The 11,668-nt window shown below is 44.8% G+C and overlaps 1 protein-coding gene across 1 annotated transcript; it reads right to left on the reverse strand.

Annotated features, from left to right (window-relative positions):
* Nucleotides 1-2,597: 2,597 nt before the first annotated feature.
* On the reverse strand, nt 2,598-11,560 carry C1QL3 (complement C1q like 3). The gene is made up of 2 exons (XM_083578951.1): nt 10,658-11,560; nt 2,598-3,255 (listed from the first exon to the last, which is right to left on the reverse strand). The coding sequence occupies exons 1-2, from the start codon at nt 11,243-11,245 to the stop codon at nt 3,076-3,078; spliced, it is 768 nt and encodes a 255-aa protein (XP_083435077.1). The 5' UTR covers nt 11,246-11,560; the 3' UTR covers nt 2,598-3,075.
* Nucleotides 11,561-11,668: the final 108 nt, after the last annotated feature.

An 11,668-nucleotide genomic window follows, 5' to 3' on the forward strand; every position in this document is an offset into this window, starting at 1 on the left:
AGATCTACCTTTTTAATATCTGATTTACAAACATTTAAAAAATAAGACTGCATTATGAAATAAGGGAATGATATTTTGGGAACTTGAACATACTTTCAAATGGAAGTTGAGCTTTCATGATTTCTCTTAATGGGCTTGTGCTGTTATTTCTCTTTATAAGCAAAATATTAAAATAAGTTCATTTACGCAAGCTCCATATTTGCAACGTGTTGATCCTACAACCATTATACCCAGAGTTAACTGCAACTGGGTTTGGGTGGAAATTACTTTCATGTAAATGCATTTAGGAGTGAATACAACAAGCAATTAGGAAAGCATTTCAAAGGTGGACTTGAACAGTCCAATTTAGAGTTCCCCCTATAATTTCTGCTTTCAATTGTTTAGTGGTTTTTTTAAAAAAAACACCTGTCAGATGCATTAATTGTGTCAAATGGTTTTTCATGGAAGTGCAACTGAAAAGTCTCTTGAACCTCTTGACATAACAAAAATAGGTTTAAAGTAAACAATGGTTTTTTTGTTTCACATTTGAGAACATCTCCTTTTGCATAATTTATTACCTTCTAATAATATACATATATTAAACAATCCTATTATTTATTCTGCAATCTGGCACTCTGAAGGCCTGTGTATTGGACTAATGGTAAGACGTAGCCCATCCTTTTAGTTTGGCACTCTTACAGTGCAATCCTGCATGCCTACTCAGAAGCAAGTCCCATGCAGTAGTATCTTGGGTAGGTGGGCATAAGGGCTGCATCTTAATATATCCTCATTACTTCCTTTGCAATCATTACAGTGATGCTTTGTCATACTGTATATAAAATCTTAAAGCATTTATGTCAAAAGAAATAGAAACTAGAAGTTTTCATCCAGTATTGTTTCTTGAACACACATTTCAGTTGGACTTTAAATAATCCATTAAGAACAGCTGTCTTAAAATTGTCTATATACTAACAGGTGCAGGAGAGAGCAAGTGTCACTGGTAAAAAGGGTGTAATGAGTTGAATTGGCTCCTTTTCTACATGTGTTTAGGAAGGCAAATCAGTTTAATCAGGCTGCTGTTTTCTATGTTTTATATTTTATAGTGATTTACCGCACATCTTTGATCTTCTGGGGGGGGGGGAGTGATATTTAAATAATGATAAATACTGTTGCTTTAACACTAGCGGACCTGTATATTCCAGCACTTAGCTATGGGTTCTGTTGGTGGCTTTTGGCATATCATATACTCCACCTTCTAATTCCATAGCTATTAATTTATAGGCTTGTTACAGAAATAAGATGATTGAAAGGCATTCTGCCCATGAACACCACCATCCTAAATGTAATTGATGGTCTCTCGAACTGTAGGACTTTTCTGATGCTGCAGTGGAACAGTTTATTTCCATAAACCATCCTAAGCACATGCTGGGACAGCTTGCTCTACAACTAGGGTGTAAAAATGGTTTACTCATCTGATAAATAGCCAGGCACCAACAATCATATCTCTCACATTCTAACATGATGAAGGCTGCAATCCCATGCATGCATACTTGAGCTTGCTTCTGAGATGACATGCATAGAAGATTATGCTCAAGGCCCACTTTCCGTATATGCACACATACACATGTACCTGCACGAAATGTTTAACTTTATGTGTGCAAATATACCAAACCCTACAGACAGGACTGCACTGGATCATTGGCAGTGTGACTGGCACCCTGCTGCCCGTGTGAGAAGCTATATAAACAGTTGTACCTGTTTGTATTTACCTTACATGCTGCGTGTGTTAGCACCATAAAGGAGACGTTCCAATCCAGCAGTAACTAAGTGTGGATGGAGCCCAAGAAATGTAGGTAGGATCAGGCTCAAGCGTCATCAAGTTCTGAAGGGCAAAGCAAATGGGCTGCATTTGGCAACATGTTGGGACAACACTTGCTCCCCCAGCATCGAGTATCCACTTTTACGGTTTTTCCTTATAGGCCAATGGTTATTCGTGCCTGTGAAAAAAATGTTGCACCTGGAGACACTGCCGATAGTGGGCATATGACACTGGAAATAGGGTATGGTCTCCCCAAAAAGATGACCCACATGGTGGGAAGAAGTCTTTGTAACACTTGATTCGGTTTTTAAAGCAAAGGTAAAACACCAGATCATATACCTAATGGAAACTGCATGACAGAACTGGACTCTTCTATGGTTTTCTCTCTTTTGCACATTGATTCAGAGCACTGCAAGTGCTTCCATGTGCATGTGGCCCCTTTGCTTGTGCAGAGACTGCCCATTCACTTCAGTGGAGGCAGCAGAATTATTTGCATAAAGGAGTTTATACACAGATTTGCTCCCTCTCTTGAGATGAATGGGTCAACCCTTGTGGGTGATGCAACTCCTTCTGCATATGTTGGAGCTACAAAATGTGTGTAAGAAATCAATGGACTGGAGCAACAGAGAAAAATGGAAAACGAGACACAACTGTGCTACAATCATTTTCAACCCCTGACTTGCATCTATATACAGTTAAATTAGAGCTAAGGCTTGTAGCAGGTTAATTTTCTATTTCTAGGTAGTTAAGGGCATATAAGGACAAGGCAAATAATTCCTTCGGAGGGAATAAGCAAAAATTCAATTACATCTTCTTTTTATTGTAAAATCATTCCTCACCACATACTATGAGTTGGATCCACACGCATCATAGTTAGCAGGTAAGTCACAAGTACCAAAGCTGATGGATGGATAAAAGCAGCAAGATCATAGCACACCAAAAGTATCATATATGCCGAAGAAATAATTCAGTGCTTTAAAGATTTTTTTTTCCTCTATAAAAGTTGTGATCTATATAGGACTTCATTCACATGGACACTAACAACAAGGAGTATTTTGCTTTGGCGATTTTGGATCACACATCTGTTTAACTTGCTCTATATTTTTTTAAAACACACACTCTGGGTTGTACAGATGTGAGTCAGGTAGCATTTTGCCCCACGTTAATGAGGTGTCCCTCGGCCAGTATCCTCTGGGGTTCTTGATTCGTCGATTTTGTGTTTTTTGCCACATGAATCCATCACTTAGAAGAATGTGATTTCGTGTTTCACTTAATTATCAGTCAGCATAAATTATAAATCCAGAAAATGTGCTGTATTTGTTGTTGTTTCCTCCATGTGCTTTCCCTCCATCTAATTTTATGTAGACTTCATCTCCAGGCTCCAAATGTAGAACGACGCTGTTACTGGCGTAGTCGTAGTTTTGGTCTGCATCCTGAGCAATCGCACTAGCTCGCACCTAAATGAAACAAAACATAATGAGAATATGTGGTTTGCAATTATAATACTCGTCAGTTCTCTGGAACGGAAGTAAACAGGTGGCTTGCTCCAATGCTCTTCTTGGTAGAAAAAGGTTTTGCCTTTACCACTGTGGCTACTGACATATTACAGACTAGCAGAAGAGTCAGCCATAGCAAAATATTTTAACTTACGCCACCCAACATCAGCTTGTTTGACTGAATAATACAAGACTACCGTCTATCAACATACGCCTGTAACCTTTCGCAAAATCACTTCTAATAACTAGAAACACTATTTTATGTATTTGTTTCCCATATGCATAGCCAGGGCTGGATTTAGGTTTGATGAGGCCAAAGCTACTGAAGGTAATGGGGCCCTTTATATGTCCAGCTGTCCTTTGTCAACAAATTGTCGCTGCTTTTTTGTGTTGAATATATGCTATATAGTAATTTATGGACCTAATAGGTATCTAAAGCCATTTGGACATAACAAAAGGCTAGCAGGCAGGGCCCATTATTTCCATCATAGGAGCCTACACAACACAAAACACTGTTGCTGTATGTAGGTTTTATTTTATTTGCTTTTTATCTTATATTTTGGAAATGTACTTCCAGGTTGTTGTTTTTTTTACATTTTTTTTTTGGGGGGGGGCAAGAGAGTGGGGTCCTAAGCTGTAGCTTGTTTAGTTCATACGTAAATCTGGCACTGTACATAGCCCATGCTCTTGGTTGCTCAGGGCAGTATAGGTGAGGATTATTCTTCTCATGTTAGGATGAGAAACAGACAGGCCCAAGGTCAACCCAAGAATTGTAATGCTAAGAGGTGTTCAGAACCAGTACAACACTAGTCTCTTCACCAGATCAGTGCTCTAGACTTAAGCCAAAATATACAGAATTGTGAAACAAGCAGCGATAGTTCAGTTGGTTAGAGCATGATGCTGAGTTCTGTGAGCCTGGTGTGCTTTGCACCTTATTTTCCTTGAACTGTGCCTCCTACTATGCATGACAAATTGCTTCTGACACGAAGGGGAATTTTTCAAAGCAGCTTGTGAACATATGAAATGAAACAGGAATAAGCTAGCATTCCACTGGGCCAGCACAATCCCACCTAATGAGCCTAAGCAGAGGGAGGGGGTTGGGGGAGGCCAAGAGAAGCCAGCCACAGTCTCGATCTCATGTCAGATTCAACAGGTATGCATCTGTCTAACATTGCACTTGACTCCTGTTGGCTTGGTTCGTGATCAGAATCAGGCCCATTGTAGGAGAAAAGGATATGAGATTATCATAGAGATGTCAAGATGGGTAAGTATATAATAAAACCACCCCTTGATGCCTTTGAATCAATGAACTTTACATCATGTTGAAGGCAGAGTTTAAACTGATGTACGAAGAAGATGCAACACAGGAGCAGGAGCAAGCTACAAAATCAACTACCTCCACATTCATTGAATATATGCAGTTTGAAAGCCATTCAGCAAATTTAACTAATGCAGGGAACATGTACATCACACCAGCTTTTCTGATTTGAGATTATATTTTAAAATCCTGAATTCTTAATTATGCAGTGTCTACAAGCTTAGAGTTGTAAGTGTCTTGGAGTTTTAAAGAATGCCATATTGAATTTTATATAATTAACAAACCTGGCCACAATCCTAAGCCCACTGAAGTAGAACTGCACATAGACCAGTTTAACAGAATCGTTCAGAAAACTTAAGAGTTTGGTTTCAGTAGCAAAATATTTAACTATTTATTTGTATGCGATTTATGTTAGTATAACACATCATCTGCCTTGTTGCCTGTTCTTATTCCACCACAGATATACATGACTGCTGATGATTTAGTGCTTTTGCAAACCTGAATTAAATAATGCATAACTTGGCATGCAATCTCCTGGATATATTTTTTTAAAATCTTTTTGGACTTGAAAAATGTACAGTAAGTAAAAAAATAATAAATACACAGATGCCTTTCAAAAGTATAAATGACAGGTTTTCAAATTAAATTTTCATGTGATATGATCCCACATTAATTCAGAAATGTTAACAATGGATAAGACTTTTCACCATGCTAGATCTCATAAGGTATTAGGAAGCTTAGAAATCACAGAAGCAGGAAAAACCTCCTCTTGTGCATCATATAGCAAGGTTCGGAAAGGCTTAAAAGATTTGTAATTGCTTAACAAATGTTCTAATTTAAGCTGATATACTGTATAATATCCTAGGCAATTCTACTTTGGATTCGTACCTTCAGAAATATGACACATATTGAAGTGATCTGCCTTGGCTACTCATAAAGCAAAAACTATCAAATTGTGTATTTCCTAAGGGTTAACGGGTGCCTGGGAGAAGCAGGTGACTTCAGACATTAATCCCAGAAATATTCATCCCTAGGAATTACCCTGTTTTGAGATCATTACTGATATTACAAATAGTAAAGAGGAAAAATGGATGATTGGTTTTGTTTGAATTATTATCACAGAGTTTTAAGTTCAACCAATGTCTGCATGTTATTCAATCAGACTGCTTAAATTATCGTGCAAATTCCATTCATGCACTATTTAAATGCTGCACGTTGAATTTATGTAGCATTTTATGTTACAGTCTGATGAATCCTCCCCACTCCCCCACAAAAAAGCACGAGCTCTATTTTGCTATTGGCTCTAGCATTAAACGTGCTTCATATATCACTATGAACACTATGTAAAGGCAGTGGGCACTCTCCACAGCAATGGACATTGTCTGCACTAAAAGAATTGAAAGATTTATTGATTGAACTCCTAAAAATACTTTGCAGATTGCAGTCATTTTGTGTGCAGCTACAATGCCTTGTGACTTAACCTTGATCCCATACAATGTGTGTGCTACCTTTGCAAGACTCTGCCTCTTTTGTTGTTGTTTGGCAACCAATGTAATTTCTTTTTAAAGCCTATAAGGACAATCTTAGAAAAAACCCTATGTGTATTGCAGCACACGTTAAAGGGGCCTCAAAATTAAAAACAATTAATGTGTGTGTTACATAAGTTTCACAATGGCTCGCCTCACTGAGTTATACAAGTATACAGGGACATTAAAACTGCAAACAAACCAATTATGTTATAGCTTCAGCACTTCTATATTTAAGCTAACTGTTAAGGAAGGCAATGTGTTACATGGGAGTCCTTGAGATATTCAATAAATGTTGCTCTTGAATGATTCCACCCCCAACCCTGCGAGTCATATTCACTCTCGGTACTCATGCTTTCCTACATTACCATGCTGAATCTATTAACACCCTGCTCTCTTTTTGGCCAGTCCCACCAATATTTTGTATTGAAAGCTCTATTGTCCAAGTTCATTAGCTGCCAGCTTCATCAGATCAGTCCCCCAAACTAAAGCGACTCACTAATTTGAAAAAAATGTCTTAAGAATTTCTTATGGCTGAATAAATATAAACTGAGTTGCATGATCAATATTTGTCTATTCTGTTTGTATAGTGACTAAATTAAGCAATTTATAAATGTCTGGAATTATGTACTTAGTCTATCTTCAGGCTTATTTTAATATTTATGATCATAAAAATATGCCATGCACTCTACTGTGTTCTGTTTTTATTTCTATCATGTGTTAATAATGCTTTTTAATAACCAAAATTAAAAAGTTTTTTTCCCCCCTTAACCAGATGGTTGTACGTGTGAGACATGGCAATTTGCTGTGCTGTATTTAATGTTTAACAATGTGGTCTCATCTCTAAAAGCAATATTTATGGCAGGTGTTTGCTAATTTGATTAATTTCTACTGATGTCCCCATAATTTCATTTTTACAGTGCTTTTGAGAAACCATAAACAAAAGGTTAAGTGGCGTATCAGATTAATATAGCAGCCTTTGATGCTTCCATCTGTGATCTGCTGTTTAACACAAAGCTGAAGTGACTGAAAGAGCTCTCATCTGGTTACGGTACACTGGTATTCCCCAGTACCAGTGTTCAGCAATTTCAGCTTCATTATTCTGCCTTTCAGGAAAAAAATCTCTTCAGTCTCAGGCACTTTCTACAAACACGCAGTATCATATTTCAGCTTTTTTGGAACCTTGGTTAGAATACTGTGAAATCATGTTCACTGTGCTACCTACAATTAAGGCTATATAAAGTAATGAATGAAAATAAAATATTAAAAGTGAACCCCTAATAGTCTGGTGAGTCGCTGTAAACATGAAAACAATGACCAGCAAGCCCTTTGGGGAGAAACGGCGTAATCTATGCTTACTGGACAGCATTTAGCACCCTACTGATATAAAATAACTATTTAGAAGTAAATGTAAAATTCATACTTTCTGATAAAGGTTTGAAAAGCTACCTTATTTCTAAACTTACGACATGTGATATAGTTTGATCAAACTCCTTTTTTGGTTTTCCCTTTTTTAGGATTAAATGTTTATTGATTGTGCATACATCTGTAATGTTTATTATACTTTATTTTCACCCATAAACAATCTATTGGACTTCTGCATCAACAAAGCCCTTCTAGGCTCATGTTCTGACTCATTTTATCTTACCCTGTGCCATTATCAATCTTGCTTACAAAGACAATAATTAATGCAAGTGTTTTGTGTGTGGTATGTATGTCAGATCTCTGGGGGCCACTTTAAAGCCAAAGGAAGCAGGCAGTTGTGCCACCATTTTGACTACTTAAAATGGATTATCTATGCCTTTCACTTTATAGAAATGTGTGATCTTTTAATGTTTGGCCTAGTGAAGCCTTGAAGTGTGGCTGGGAAGGGGTGCCAAATTTGGAAGCAAAGATGACGTTGTTTTACAAGCTTTCCTCTTAACAGAGGTTGGAAAGTTCCTTCCCCTATGCGACCCTGAGCATGTGTAAGCCACACTGAGCACCGCAGGACTTGTTGCTGAGTAAATAAAAAACATATATTGATAGGGTTGTAATGCCGGGGGTTATGTTTAGTGCAGTGCCAGCGGCGTCATGAATCTTGGAACTTATGCTTGTCATTCTAGCATTTACCCTCCCCGTCTTTCCATCTGTAAATGCTGAGTTTGTATATATAAAAAAAGTTTTGGTGTTTGTTTTTTTTTTTAAAAAACCGCTGGCCACTCTCCAGGTTATTATGCCTAAAGCCACGAATCTGGGGCGGGAAGTTCCCATTCCCTTGAGCCCAGTCCCTTCCCAGCCCCGGCCATTTTCTTCCTTTCTCCAGGAAGCGTGGGTGGGTCCCCCAGAGAGATCCTTTCCAACCTGCTCCGTCGTCGGAGCAGATGGAGAGCCTCCCCTGTCTCGAAATGGCTCCTTCTTCCACTGCTCAGGAGCTTCTCCTCACCCCCGGGAAGCCGCCCCTCCACAATCCCCACCCTCTTCTCCTTCCGGCCCGCCTGGCGACTCCGGCGCCACCAGGAAGGCGCGCAGCAAAAGGCCCGCGCTTTTCCCTCGCCCTCCGGCGACGCGCGAAAGGAAGGAAGGAAGGGCGAGGGACAGAGGGGAAGCATTTCTCGACGGGACTGCTTTTCATACCAGTTTTTTTTTATTTCCATTTAAAGCACACACACGCAAAAAAACCCACAAACGTAAAAACTACGCCTGCGCGCCGTGCGCTCTTTACTTTCTTTCTCCTCGCTTTTTGCAACCTGGCCAACAAAATCCCCGAGGTGAGTTGTTCTGCCCTTAATGACTGAGCGCGGCCGGATTCGCGCCGCGTCCACTGAGTCCTTATAAACCCATTTTGTTGTTGTCGTGGCCTCGCTCATTTGTGACTCTGAGAAGGCGGCTGGGGGGGCAGGGAGAGGAGGAGGAGGAGGAGCGTTTATTAAGAGACCCAATTAAACGAGGCGGGGGGAGGGGGGTCCTCTCTCTTGCCTCAGAAACGACCACCGTGGGGGCCCGCACAAGCGGGCTGGGTTTCCACTAGACGCCGCCTTCACACCTCGGGAAGGGAGAGGAGGCGGGTGCCCCAGTGGGGACGCGCCCGCCCCAGATTCCTATTCCCGGATTCCCCCCCCCCGGGGGGGGGCTCCTCTTTCGCACGAGTCCGTTTCCCTCTCTCCCAGGACTCCTTTCCCTCTCCCCGGCATGAATTGATTGACCCGGCGCCCGCCTGCTTTTTGCGACTCACGGTCCGCTGAGCCCCATCAATTAGGCACTTTCACTCTCTGTACTTAATGGGAGGCGGGGCGGAGGGCAATGCGCGCTTTTGCTGCGAAAGGCGGCCAGCCCGCCCTTTTGCACCGGGCTCATCCTGCCAACATTTCTGCCCCGAGGCACCAGCGACTGACTGAACCGCCCCTTCCAACGCGTCCACTTAGGCTCGGGTGCCAGACTGCAGCTCCCATCATCCCTGGCCATTGGCCCTGCCAACTGAGGCTGATGGGAGTTGGAGTTTCACGTCGATGGGGGTTGCAAGCCCCCCATCCTGGGGTTGCCACCAGCCGCAGCTCTTTCATGAGGACGCGCGTCCGACGTCCCGTGGAGCCTCCGCTGTTTTCCCTCGCGGAGGAGGGGAGAAAGGAAAGGCGTCCACGTGGATTTGTCTTATGGATGAGCACAGCTTCCTCCCTAATTTAGCCTTTCCTCATATGGGGAGGGAAAAGCCCTTCCTTGCCATTTATCCAGCCGCAGGGGCTGGGAGAAGGGAGCAGCTCGCGCAACTTGAGTCGCCTCGGGAAGCAGCGACGCTTACTCAATACTTTGCATATACGGAGCTGACGGGCTGCCTCGGGTGTAACGGCAGCAGGACGCTGCAGCCGATCCCTGTGGCTTTTCCTTGCCATTGCTAGACTTTGCTGCCTCCTGGGAGCCTCCCGCAGCTCCTCCTTCCTCTGAGCGGGCAGGCCGAGCCCCGGGACCTTTTTAACGACCCCGGGGTTGTCTGTCCGTCGCACCCCCCTCTTCCTCACCACGTTCAGGTTCAGCCGTTCAGCACGCGAACAAGGAAGAGTGTCTAGTATATATAAACGCAGAGTCCCATCTCTTCACCACTCACAGCTCCTAAAAGTCTCCAAGCTAGTTTGACAAAAGAGATCTCTTAACATTAGGAATTAAGCGCTGGGCACCTTCCCAAATCTCACCATCTCCCCGGCTTTGAGGCTGCCTCTCTTCTACTCACTACCACTTCCAGGCGGCGCTCCTCTGAATTCCTTTGGGGTCGGGGCTGGCAAACTCCCCCCGGCAGAAATTCAACAGGTGCAGCTTTGGCACAAACGCGCTCTTCTCGCCTTTGCCTCACCTGTTGAATTTCCACCTGGCTGGCCAACCAGGAGAATCGTGCCAGGCAATACCAACGCGGGCAAACAAAAACAGATGGCAAGCCTGACCTCTTTGGCCTCGATCCGAGCTGCTGCTGCTGCTGCACCCCTAAAGCGGACTCCCCTCCCCGCGGCTTTCTCCGTCCCTCCCTCTCTTTCTCCCCGCCAGGCCCCACCTGGTTGTTCTTGCACAGATCTGCCCACATGCTGGTGCCGTCGCCGCCGCGCATGAGCACGTGGTAGGTGAAGAAGTAGATGCCGGGGATGGAGCAGGTGAACTTGCCCGTGGTGGGGTCGTAGTGGTTGCCCAGGTTGGTGACGACGTCGTCGAACTTGAGCACCTCGTAGCCCTCGTGCTGCCGCTTGAGGCCCGCGTAGAAGGCGATCTTGGGCACGGTGCTGTAGGTGGCGGCGCTGATGGCCCCGGCCGCGTTCAGGCCCGGCGCCCCGGGCGGGCCCGGCAGGCCCTGGCGCCCGGGCTCTCCCTTTTCGCCCGGCGGGCCTACGGGCCCCGGCGGGCCGGGTTCCCCCGGCGGCCCCCTGGGCCCGGCCTTGCCCGGGCGGCCGGCCTCTCCCTTGGGGCCCTGGATGAAGGTGGGCAGCGACTGCATGAGGCCTCGGTCCGGGGTGGCGGCCGTGCTGGGCGCCTTGGTGCCGCCGTAGGGGTCGCACACCATGCGGCAGGTGCCCAGCATCTCGTAGTGCGCCGACGTGCCCGCCGAGCTGACCAGCACCGGGATGAGGATGACCAGCAGCAGCACCATGACCACCCCCAGCGCTCCGGCCGCGATCAGCCGCCGCCTGCTGCCCACCAGGCGGCTCAGCGCAGGGCGATCCTCTTGCCTGCTTTTGGACAAAATCTTGATGGCGGGACGGGAACCTCCTCGAGCCGAAATCCTCGCGGGGCACCTTCCCCGCGTCCCAGGGGGCTGCTCGCCCTCGTGCTCCTCCTCGCGGCCGGGAGGGCTCCTTCGCCCGATCCCCCAGGCCGAGTCCCGAGAGCCTCGCTCCACGTCGGGGGCACCTGTGGCTGCCGCCGCCGCCGCCGCCGCTGCTCCCCTCGAGAGGAGCCGCGCACACTTTTATGCTGCTGCTGGCGATCGACTTTTTTCCCCCGCCTGTGCCAGCTCGAATCAAGTTCCCTTCTTCTGCTCCTCCCGATCGCCTCTCTCGCTGCCTTCCCGCGG

Source organism: Podarcis filfolensis (genome assembly GCF_964270895.1).
Source record: "Podarcis filfolensis genome assembly, chromosome: 12".
NCBI lineage: Eukaryota > Metazoa > Chordata > Lepidosauria > Squamata > Lacertidae > Podarcis > Podarcis filfolensis.

Coding starts and splice junctions, on each gene's coding strand:
- C1QL3 (XM_083578951.1), bottom strand. CDS start 11,245: ATGGTGCTGCTGCTGGTCATCCTCATCCCGGTGCTGGTCAGCTCGGCG. Junction 3,256..10,657: donor ATCTGTGCAAGAACAACCAG/GTGGGGCCTGGC, acceptor TGTTTCATTTAG/GTGCGAGCTAGTGCGATTGC.